Source organism: Pongo abelii, chromosome 19 (genome assembly GCF_028885655.2).
Source record: "Pongo abelii isolate AG06213 chromosome 19, NHGRI_mPonAbe1-v2.0_pri, whole genome shotgun sequence".
Lineage (NCBI taxonomy): Eukaryota > Metazoa > Chordata > Mammalia > Primates > Hominidae > Pongo > Pongo abelii.
In genome coordinates, this window is record NC_072004.2 from 6,738,720 (window position 1) to 6,751,031 (window position 12,312).

Below are 12,312 nucleotides of genomic sequence, written 5' to 3' on the forward strand. Positions count from 1 at the left end.
TGGGCACTTGCTTCCCAGGGCACAAGGTGGAATCCTTCCTTGATTTTGCACTCCATTGTTTCCACAGGTTAAAGGACTTGGCCATTAAGGGGACACTGGATTTCATAAATTGTGTGAAAAGGCTGGAAGATTTCAAAAAAATATTCCCACATGGAAAGACTGTCCTGGCTGGTCAGTTTTCACAACCTCCCAAAACCAATATACAGACTTCCAACCCAGGGATTTGAAAAAGGAGGGGGATGGAGGATTAGATCAGTGGGATTAGGAGTTCGGAGCTCACAGGGTGCTCCCCAATTGATGTTCCTAGAGCGGGTTTATGATTCTTGGAAGAATGATGCCTTCTTTGGGTACCAGTTTCTCAATGGTGCAAACCCCATGCTCCTGAGGCGTTCTTCAAGGCTCCCAGCCCACCTGGCGCTACCTCCAGGGATGGAAGACTTGAAGACCCAGCTGGAGAAAGAACTCCAGGTGCTGCTGAGCTTTCTGCCCATCCACCATCCCAGCCATTACCCCCACCTCCCTTCTCCTCCCATCTCCAGCCCCTTCTCATCTCCTCCATCTACACCTCCTTCATCTACACCCTCCTGCATTTGCACTTAAGGTTTTTCAACGTTGGCACTATTAACATTCTGCGCCACATAATTATCTGTTGGCGGGGGGGGCTTTCCTGTGGATCGTAGGGTGTTTAGTAGCATCCCTGGCCTCTACCCATTGATGCCAGCAGCATCCCCCTGGTTGTGACAACCAAAAATGTGTCTAGATAGTGCCAAATGTCCTGCGGTTGGGGAGAGGAGGAATCGCCCCTGATTGAGAACACTGATCTACAACATCTCCTCCTGTATCTTCTTTTCTTTCTCTTCCTTCTCCACGTTCCTCTCTTCCTTCTTCATTGAACATAAATCAGCCTTAGGGAAAAGCGCAAGCTTCTGGAGAGCAATAGCAAGAAAAACTAAACAAAGCCTTGGAGAGCTAAAAGCCGAATCTGTTTTGGGGAGAGGTGGGTAGATAAAGGAAATATTTTTGCTACATTGGCTAAAGCTGGCAGAAGAGGGGATACGTGAAGAATGCAGTGGCCTTATGTAGTGGAAAACCAGAAACTTCGCTGCAGGGAGCTCCAAGTCTGAAGGAAGACATCAGTCATGAAAACTTTGCGTTCAGTTTTTTGGTTCTGGGGAAAGTGATTGGTGTTTAAAGTAAAAAAGACTTGGATGGGTAGAGGAAGAATCCACCCTGGAACACGAGAGAAGGGCAGCTCCAGAAATGACTCCAACTCTGTTTTCTATTCCTGCCCCTGTAGGCTGGATCTCTGTTTGAAGTGGATTTCTCCTTGCTGGATGGAGTCAAGCCTAATGTCATCATTTTTAAGCAGCAATACGTAGCAGCCCCTTTGGTCATTCTGAAGCTTCAGCCTGATGGAGGACTCTTACCCATGGTCATCCAGGTGAGAGGGCCCAGGTATTTTTCTACCAGACACTGATCTCCTTTAGGGACTCAGATACACAAGTCCTCAGCCCCCACTCTCTCTCCTGCTCTAGCTCCAGCCACCTCGACATGGATGTCCCCCACCTCTGCTCTTTCTGCCCTCGGATCCCCCCATGGCCTGGCTCCTGCCCAAGACCTGGGTCCGGAGCTCTGATTTCCAGCTGCACCAGTTACAGTCACATCTGCTAAGGGACACTTGATTGCTGAGGTTATTGCTGTGGCTACAATGAAAAGCTTGCCTAGCCTCCATCCTATCTACAAGGTACTTCAGCATCTCTGTCATTCTGTATCTGACTGTCCTTCATATTTCAGACTCCTACAAAGAGTCTAACCTTGTACATTTCAGTCTAGCAGCAATCAATTTATATGTGGAGACACATACACAGATACATACACAGACGCATACACATACACAGTACTATGGAAACACCCAGGACACACACTTACTATGAGTTGGGGGGAAAAGTGAGAATAGGTTTTGCAAAGGATTTGAAATTTTGGCTGAGGAGGTTTCCAAGTGGGCAAGTGAGGGATGGAACATTACAGCCACAAAGATCTATAGAGGCGAGGAAAGAAGGGAACATGGATAACGGCTGAGATTGGGTGAGATTAAAGCGTAGGGCATGAGTTGGGATGAGGAGGAAGAAGAAGTGGGAGGAGATGAGAGAAGAAGCCATGTTACGAAAGAAGGGAACATGGATAATGGCTGAGATTGGGTGAGATTAAAGCATAGGGCATGAGTTGGGATGAGGAGGAAGAAGAAGTGGGAGGAGATGAGAGAAGAAGCCATGTTACTTAGCAGGGAGAAGAATCAAGAGTTATTTTCTGACCATGTGGGGCTTCCAATGCCTATAAAGACCCATTTGCACATGTCAGGAGGGCAACTGGATATGTGAGTCTGGAGTTCCTAGAAGAGGTGTAGGTTGAAAATACAGATTTTAGAGTCATTAGAAAACAAAAGTATCTAAAGTCATTGTACTGGATGAAGTTGTCTAGGGTTTGTAGCGAATTTGACCGAGATATAACTGTAGGGTGAACTAACATTTACAAACTGAGAGGAGGGAGCAGAGTGAGAAAAGAAACAAGAGAAGGAACCTTATTGAGGTAGGAGGAAAACCAAAAAGTGCAATCCATGGCAGCCAGGAAAAGAAAGTGTTTCAAGAGGGACGCGTGATTATCTTTCTCAAATGCTGCTGAGAGATCAAGAAAGTTACAGAGAAGTGACATTTGGATTTCTCAATATGGAAGTCATTGGTTAATAAATGGACATGCGCCATCTCAGGGAAGTGGAGGAAGCCTGATTCATGGGGGTGAGCAGCAAATGTGAGGTGGGTAAGCAAAGACAACACTGAGTGAAGATTTGCTGTGAAAGGGAAAGCAAGAAACAAGGAGATGGCAAGACAAGGATGTGGGGGTCAAGCACAGGTTTTCTTTAGGGTATCCAATATTGCACGTGTTTGTATGACAGAGGAGAAGGAATATAATTATAGGAGGGTGAAGGTCCAGGTGAAGGCAAAAAGGAATGGGCTCATATGTGGGTACCTGCTAGGATATGGGATTTTTAGAATTCTCCCAAGGACATGAAACTGTGGAAATAAGTGAACTCCTAAAACTTTCACCATGGGATGCTCTGAGAAGACATTTTCCCATCTCTGTATTCCCAAATGTTACCCTGACCCAGTCCAATTTAACGAGAAGTCTCTCCATTTCATAAAGACCCATCCTCTCCCTTCTTTTCTGTCACTTCCTTTAACATCCTCTTCCCTCATGGATGCTGGGAACTCTCTTATTTGACCGTGTCCCATTTCTTTCTTCCATAATCAGCTCCTGATCCCCCACTTCCGCTACACCAAGGCGATCAACACCCTGGCTCGGAGTAGTCTTGTCTCCGAATGGGGAATTTTTCACCTGGTATGGAAATGGATGGGTGAAGGGGAGGACGATTCAATATTGGAAGAATCCTAGATACAAAACTTCTCTTAGGTATTTTCCCTCACTCTCCCCATAGCTCAAGGTTCATCCCAAGTGCATTAACCTTTGAGCACACACAAGGTGGGAGTCCTAGGGCGTGCAGGCCAGGACCACAGAAAAGTTCTTTTCTATACCTCCGCATAGCTTTCCCTGCCTGAGACCTGTTTTGTGTTCTGGTTTCGAGATCTCTGATTCTCATTTCACCAGGTTCCCAATCTCCTTAGAGTCCCGGGCTCAGCTCTGCCACTTTGTCACCATGTGTATCTTCACATGCACAGGTCAGCATGCTTCTAACCACCTGGGCCAGGTAACCTATGTGATCATCCCCTAAGGGCTCCTGGGATGGAGAAGTGGGGGATCAAATGCCCAGGTCATCAGCCTGCGTTTCTCTGGGCTCTCCTCCCTGCAGCTGGACTGGTACTCCTGGATCCGGATCCCTAATGGCCCATGCACCATGCGGAAGCCCCCGCCCATCTCTAAGGATGTGACAGAGAAGGATATAGTGGACTCACTGCCCGATCTCCACCAGGCGCGTATGCAAAAGACCTTCACAAAGTTCCTTGGCAGACGCCAGCCTGTCACGGTGAGAAGCAAATGCCTGGGTCCTGGGAAGGAGGCAGCTCAAAGGAGGGGAAGTATTCTGGGCTGAGAGCCCCAAGCGGCTGAGCCAACTTGTCTTCTGCCTCTCAGGTGGCCCTGGGGCAGCATGAGGAGAAATATTTCTCTGGCCCTGAACCCCAAGCTGTGCTGAGACAATTCCGGGAGGAGCTCATCACTCCCTATGACTGGGTTGTCTCCCTGAGCTCGCTCTCATTTTCTTTTTTCTTTTTTCTTTTTTTTGAGATGGAGTTTTACTCTTGTTGCCCAGGCTGGAGTGCAGCGGTGTGATCTTGGCTTACCGCAACCTCTGCCTCCCAGGTTCAAGCGATTCTCCTGCCTTAGCCTCCCAAATAGCTGGGATTACAGGCCTGTGCCACCACACCCGGCTAATTTTTGTATTTTTAGTAGGGATGAGGTTTCATCATATTGGTCAGGCTGGTCTCAAACTCCTGACCTCAGGTGACCCACCGGCCTCGGCCTCCCACAGTGCTGGGATTACAGGTGTGAGCCACTGCACCCAATGGCTCTCCCATTTTCTAGATGCGTCACCTCGCTCCCATTTTCCTCCCCAATCTACTCCCCATCCTCCCGTGTTTCCTCAGCAAGTGTCCTCATCTCCTCTGCACAGCACAGTCATATCCTCAGTCCAGCTTTCAAATTCTCCCACCTCATCTCTCAGGAGGGTCTGATATAACTACTCTTTTACTGAGATAATCTGTTCAGGCACCTGTGCCTATGAGAGGCTTACTGTGATCTCTGAATCTATGTTTGTGTTAATCCTACGTGGACTGCTCACCTCTAGATGTCTTATGAAATCACCTCTCCTTATTTCTACAACAAGCTCAAATTGCCTTCAGGAATCGTTAAAGCTCAGTGTCCTGGCTTTGATTGGTCCTTCACTCCGTAGTCCACCTGCACTCATGTAGGGTCATGCTATTACAAAACTCCACGTGGTACCATTTATGTTGTATTCCATGTGGAAGGTGTCCTCTGGAGTTTGGTAATATAGCAGCTGTCTGTAAAAATGATATTGAAAGCATCCTGAGTTCTGGAGTTGCGCCGATTCTATTAGGCTGAGAACCCGTTTCAAGTTCATCTCTTCATTTTTCTCTCATTCCATTTCACAGCGGCTTAACAGCAGGTCCTTTGTATTCGTTTCTGGCCCGTAGAGGGATCTTTATTCAAAATCACAGGGTTGTCTCTAAATTTCTGCTAAGCTAATGAATAGTGTTAGTATGTTCTCTTCTCCAGGGCAGAGGCAGAGATTTTTTTTTTTTTGGCTAGTCAAAAGCAACATTACACAATAAATCACATATCATTTTAAAAGAGAAGAGTTTTTTTCTTGTAAATTTGTTTGAGTTCATTGTAGATTCTGGATATTAGCCCTTTGTCAGATGAGTAGGTTGCGAAAATTTTCTCCCATTTTGTAGGCTGCCTGTTCACTCTGATGGTAGTTTCTTTTGCTGTGCAGAAGCTCTTTAGTTTAATTAGATCCCATTTGTCAATTTTGGCTTTTGTTGCCACTGCTTTTGGTGTTTAAAAAAAAAAAAAACATCAAAAAGTGGGTGAAGGATATGAACAGACAGGTCTCAAAAGAAGACATTTATGCGGCCAAAAAACACATGAAAAAATGCTCATCATCACTGGCCATCAGAGAAATGCAAATCAAAACCACAATGAGATACCATCTTACACCAGTTAGAATGGCGATCATTAAAAAGTCAGGAAACAACAGGTGCTGGAGAGGATGTGGAGAAATAGGAACACTTTTACACTGTTGGTGGGACTGTAAACTAGTTCAACCCTTGTGGAAGTCAGTGTGGCGATTCCTCAGGGATCTAGAACTAGAAATACCATTTGACCCAGCAATCCCATTACTGGGTATATACCCAAAGGATTATAAATCATACTGCTATAAAGACACATGCACACGTATGTTTACTGCAGCACTATTCACAATAGCAAAGACTTGGAACCAAGCCAAATGTCCAACAATGATAGACTGGATTAAGAAAAGGTGGCACATATACACCATGGAATACTATGCAGCCATAAAAAATGATGAGTTCATGTCCTTTGTAGGGACATGGATGAAGCTGTAAACCATCATTCTCAGCAAACTATCGCAAGGACAGAAAACCAAACACCGCGTGTTCTCAATCATAGGTGGGAATTGAACGATGAGAACACATGGACACAGGAAGTGGAACATCACACACAGGGGACTGTTGTGGGGTGGGGGGAGGGATAGCATTAGGAGATATACCTAATGCTAAATGACAAGTTAATGGGTGCAGCACACCAACATGGCACACGTATACATATGTAACTAACCTGCACATTGTGCACACAGACCCTAAAACTTAAAGTATAATAATAATAAAGAAGAATTAACTATTATAACTGAAAGATGAAATGCCATGGTATTCAGGCAATGGTGGATTAAAAGTACTTTGCACCTATCAGTTCTCTAAAGCCTAGCTTAAGTCTGTTGGTCTAACTTTCTAACTAGACTTACCTTCCTTTAGAAAATATTTGATATGCAGAGAGCTAGACTGAGGGTCTAGCAGTCACAGATCACCTTAATCCAATCAGGAACTAAGATTATTTGATGCTGGGTTTTAATCCCTTTAAGGCCTGAATTTCCACCCCACTTTACCGCTAGGGTGCAGCTCTTTGAGGTCCCAACCCAAAGTGGGTGAGAAAGAGACAGCGAGAGAGATACAGGGATGGTCGAAAATCCTTCAAAGACATCATCAGCCACAGATTAAAGAGAAATCTTAAATGTGGAGAAAAATCTCATTACTTTCACATGGGCATCAATAATACAGATAGCATTTTCTCAAATGAAACATTAGCTGCCAGAGACAATGAATAATCTTGGAAGTGTTGAAAGAAAATACCTGCCAGACTAGAATAAAGACTTTCTACAAATCAGTAAGAAGAAATAGGCAGCTCAATAAAAAATGGACAAAAGGCTGGGCATGGTGGCTCATGCCTGTAATCCCAGCACTTTGGGAGGCCGAGGCAGGCAGATCATGAGGTCAGGAGATCGAGATCATCCTGGCCAACATGGTAAAACCCCATCCCTACCAAAAAAAAGTAATAATTAGCTGGGCATGGTGATGCGTGCCTATAATCCCAGCTGCTCGGGAGGCTGAGGCGGGAAAATCGCTTGAACCCAGGAAGCAGAGGTTAAAGTGAGCCAAGATCGCGCCACTGCACTCCAGCCTGGTGACAGAGCGAGACTCCATCTCAAAAAAGAAAAAAATGTACTAAAGACTTAAACATATATTTCTCATGGGGACATCCAAAAGTCAGTAAATATATGGAAAGGATTATATTTGATGATTCTATTTTGTCAGTTTAATATCATATCAGCTTTTAAGGCATCTGGAGGAGTTGCTCTCATTTTGGGTAAGTCTGATGCCAGTATGGCTCAATTTGTTGGTTGTATCTCTAGCTTTGGTTAATGCTCCAGAGAATTGCCTGATTCCATACTGCAAGAAGTTTTAAGAGATTTGAATAGCCAGAGAAATCTCCAAACCTAGCAAAAGGGTCCTGTATTATATAAATCTTACAGAAATCCCCAAGGCCTCTCATCATATCTCCAGGAGATCTTCATCTTTGTCTCTTATATGTGGCCAAAGAGGCTATCCTTGACTAACTCTGGGTCACTGGGATGCCCATTTTCCCCCTACCACCTTATTACTTGCATACTTTACCAGAATGGGTAGGAAGTCTGCTGGTCAGATATAGATCATAGTCATCACAGTCAACAGCAGTCTATGTGGATTCTTGGTAGCATTTGACACAGTTAGCCACTTTAACTTTGCTTAAATACTTTTACTTTCTATGACATCATAGTCTTCTGGTTGTCCACTTTCCTCAATGGCTGTCTGCCAAGCAGGTACCATTCCAGGGAGTCCCTGGTTCCCAAGGTCATCCCTGATTTTCACTCACAAGCTACCCTTAATATTTAAACAAATAGGCTGGAAACTCCATCTCTAGGCTTTTGGGAAGGGCCCATCGGAGAATGACTGAGTTTCTCATTAATTGATTAGAAGGTACATTGTTAAGGTAACAGCTGCTGTAACAAATCAGCCCAAATGAATAATGGTTCAAAGACAATAGATGTTCTTTTTTTTTCCACTCCTAATTTAAAACAATGGTTCCTAACTGGTGCATAGTTCTCCTTCACTAAGTTAGGGACTCAGGCTCCCTTCATCTTGTGGCTCTGCATTTTTAACATGTGGCCACCATACTTAAAAACATTTAGGTAGCAAAATAAGAGAGAACATAAAAGATGACATGTATGATGTTTTTATGGGACACACACATAGCAATCAGAATCCCTGGCAGGAAACAGTTGGCATAATCGAAGTCAGTGTTTGTTTGTAAATCTCTTATATTTTCTCTACCATAAAAATTGCTATTGTTATTTGATGCATTGATATTGATTATTGTTGTATTTTATTGTTAATTATTCCCTCTAGTCTTCAAAAGGCTTGGTGCGGTGGCTCGCGCCTGTGATCCCAGCACTTTGGGAGGCCGAGGCGGGCAGATCACGAGCTCAAGAGATCGAGACCATCCTGGCCAACATGGTGAAACCCCGTCTCTACTAAAAATACAAAAATTAGCTGGGCGTGGTGGCACATGCCTGTAGTCCCAGTTACACAGGAGGCTGAGGCAGGAGAATTGCTTCAAACCCGAGAGGCGGAGGTTGCAGTGAGCTGAGATCACGCCACTGCACTCCAGCCTGGGCAACAGAGTGAGATTCCGTCTCAAAAAAAAAAAGTAGCCTTGCTTTCTGCTGAATTCTATAATGTCTAATTTTTTTTTTTTTTTTTTTTTGAGATGGAGTCTCACTCTGTCGCCAGGCTGGAGTGCAATGGCATGATCTCGGCTCACTGCAACCTCCACCTCCCGGGTTCAAGCAATTCTCCTGCCTCAGCCTCCCAAGTAGCTGTGACTACAGGTGCACATGACCACACCCAGCTAATTTTTGTATTTTCAGTAGAGACAGATTTTCACCATGTTGACCGGGATGGTCTCGATCTCTTGACCTCGTGATCTGCCTGCTTCGGCCTCCCAAAGTGCTGGGATTACAGGTGTGAGCCATGGTGCCCGACATATAATATCTAATTTTAAGATTATTAATGATGCTTTTTTCTGTTTTTGTCTGTTATACATTTGCCCATCCTTTTATTTCCAACTGCCAGAATCAGTTTCTTTTAAATGTGCCTTTTGTGTATAGTAGAGAGTTGGGTTTTTCTTTGTAATCTAATATGAAAATATTTTTCTTGTAATACATGCTATGTTCATGTACATCATTTATGTAACACATGCTATGTTCATTTACATCATTTACATCTATTGATATGCTCTATTTTTAAGTTTTTCATGTGTTTTTTTATATATATAAATTATAATGTTTTACTCTGTGTCTTCTTATTGCAGTTAGACTATTCAAGAAGGTTTATAATTTTGATCTAGCAATAATCTTTATAGTTTCTATTTTATATAAAGACCTTAATCTCCTCATTTAAAGTATCTATTTCTTAGTATGAGCAATGATGAAATTGGCTTGTAAATATTTCCTCCCTCTCATCACCAAATTTTTATTGATATCTTTTAAAAATTTATTCTTAAATGTGTGTATACTTCTACTACTTGAATTGTCATTATTAAACAGGCAATAGTTGTGTACTAGAGTTCTCTAGAGAGACAGACCCAATAGGATAGAGAGACACACATATAGATTACACACACACATATATATAGATAGATACATATACACACACATATACATATATGAGGAGGGTTATTATGGGAATTGGCTCATGTGATTATGGAGGCTGAGAAGTTCCACAACAGGCCATTGGTGAACTGGAGACTCTGGGATGCTGGTAGTATGGCTTAATCCAAGTCTAAAGGCCTCAGGTCTAGGGAAGCTGTTTGTGTAATTCTTGGTGTGAGGCCAAGGTCCTAAGAACCTGTGAAGCTGCTGATGTAAGTCCTGGAATCCAGGCTGGCAAACCTGGAGTTCTGTTGTCTAAGGGAGGAGATGAGTGTATCCCAGCTCTAGGAGACATGTTTGCCCTTTTCTTGATTTATCGTAAGTATTTTAAACTCATATAGAAGTGTTTGGGTACATGTTTTATTTGCTCCCTAGCAATATATTTCTGGTGAGGTGTTTTGTTTTTTTGTGTTTTTTTTTTTTGAGACAGAGTCTCACTCTGTCGCCAGGCTGGAGTACAGTGGTGCGATCTAGGCTCACTGCAACCTCTGCCTCCCAGGTTCAAGCGATTTTCGTGCCTCAGCCTCCTGAGTAGCTGGGATTTACAGGTGTGCGCCACCACACCCAGCTAATTTTTGTATTTTTAGCAGAGATGGGGTTTCACCATGTTGCCCAGGATGGCCTCAATCTCCTGACCTCGTGATCCGCCCGTGTCGGCCTCCCAAAGTGCTGGGATTACAGACATGAGCCACCGTGCCCGGCGGAGATTTCTTTTTATGTAGGTGATTTTTGTGTTCTTTCCCACATGTGTCTCTGAATGGATGCAGGTAGAGAGAAACAAGAACCACTAGCTAGTTGGAATTTAATTTGCTGACACATAATCGATAGAGCCTTAATAATATGAAACAACTGTTGACTATACGGTCAGGGCTATAACTTTGTAGAATAGGCACAAAGTAAACATTTATGAAATAATAAACACAACAATAATGTATTTCTTAAAAGGTCTTTTACATTTACTTTCAACCGTTTCTAAAGATTGTGGAGATCTAAGTTTTTGTCTGGTGTCATAATGTTTCTTCCTGAGGAACTTACTTAACACTAGTTGTAGTACAACTTTGTTGGTAATGAAGTTTCTTAATTATTGTTTGTCAGAACAAGTTTTAATTTACTCTGATTTTTTTTTTTTTTTTTTTTTTTGAGACAAGGTCTTGTTCTGTCGCCCAGGCTGGAGTGCAGTGGTGCAATCATGGCTTACTGTCCCCGATGAGAAGTTTGAAATGGGTCTCATGGGACTAAAATCAAGGTGTCAGCAGACCTTTGTTGCTGCTGGAGTCTCTAGGGGAGAATTTGTTCCTTGCCTTTTCTCCCTTCTAGAGTCCACCTGCATTTCTTGGCCCATGGCCACATCTCTCTGACTTCTGTCTTCACATCTCCTTTTCTGACTCTCCTGCTTCCTTCTTTTCCTTAAAATGATCCTTATGATTTTATTGTATTCACCTGGATAATGTAGGCTTATCTCCCCATGTCAAGATTGTTGTTTTGTTTGTTTGTTTTTGTTTTCTTTTTTTGAGACAGAGTCTCGTTCTGTCGCCCAGGCTGGAATGCAGTGGCGTGATCTCGGCTCACTGCAACCTCCACCTCCTGGGTTCAAGCGATTCTCCTGCCCCAGCCTCCAGAGTAGTTGGGATTACAGGCGCCTGCCACCATACCCGGCTAATTTTTTGTATTTTAGTAGAGACAGGGTTTCACTGTGTTGCCCAGGCTGGTCTCGAACTCCTGAGCTCAGGCAGTCCACCCGCCTGAGCCTCCCAAAGTGCTAGGATTATAGGCGTGAGCCACCGCACCTGGCCTCAAGATTGTTCATCACATGTGCAAAGTCTCTTTACCATGTAAGAAAACATTCACAAATGCTGGGGATTAGGACATGGACATTTTCTACCTACCACGATATCCATCAACTCTGAAAGTGTCCCTGTGCCCTTTTATGACCCCTTCCTATAGTTCCTTCCTGCCTGCATCCAACACCCATGACCCCAGGCAACCACTGATCTACTTTTTGTCACTACAAATTAGTTTGCATTTCCTCAAATTTTATATAAATTGAATTATAAAATATGCAGGGTTTTTTATTTGGCTTTTTTCACTCAGCAAAATTATTCTGAGATTTATCTTTGTTGTGGCCTGTGTCCACAGTTCACTATTCTTTTCTGTTGAGTAGTGTTCCACTATATGTATATACTGCAACTTAAGAAAAATCTGCCACTTGCTCATGGACATTTGAGTTGTTTCCAGTTTTTGACTCTTGTAATAGTCAAAATATTGACATATATATAAATTATAATACAGCTGCTATGGACACTTGTGAACAAGTCTTTGTATGGGCATATGATTTTATTTCTGTTGGGTAAATATCTATAAGGGAAATATTTTGCTTGGGGATGACTGGTTCACATGGTATATGTATGCCTAACTTTTGTAGAAACTGCCAAACTGTTTCCCAAAGTGTCTGTATCTGT

The 12,312-nt window shown here is 43.3% G+C and overlaps 1 protein-coding gene and 1 long non-coding RNA gene across 10 annotated transcripts in view; one reads left to right on the top strand and one right to left on the bottom strand.

Annotated features, from left to right (window-relative positions):
- The window catches only part of LOC112129594 (uncharacterized), a 137,099-nt gene that overhangs the window by 16,461 nt on the left and 108,326 nt on the right, over positions 1-12,312 (bottom strand). The window lies entirely within an intron of this gene.
- LOC100448016 (polyunsaturated fatty acid (12S)/(13S)-lipoxygenase, epidermal-type) overlaps positions 1-12,312 on the top strand; it is a 56,401-nt gene that overhangs the window by 1,355 nt on the left and 42,734 nt on the right. The window contains 7 exon segments of the mRNA XM_054536089.1: positions 68-171; positions 308-468; positions 1,298-1,441; positions 1,536-1,668; positions 1,671-1,744; positions 3,661-3,731; positions 3,863-4,036. Coding sequence (XP_054392064.1) covers positions 68-171; positions 308-468; positions 1,298-1,441; positions 1,536-1,668; positions 1,671-1,744; positions 3,661-3,731; positions 3,863-3,941 — 766 coding nt within the window. The 3' untranslated portion in view covers positions 3,942-4,036.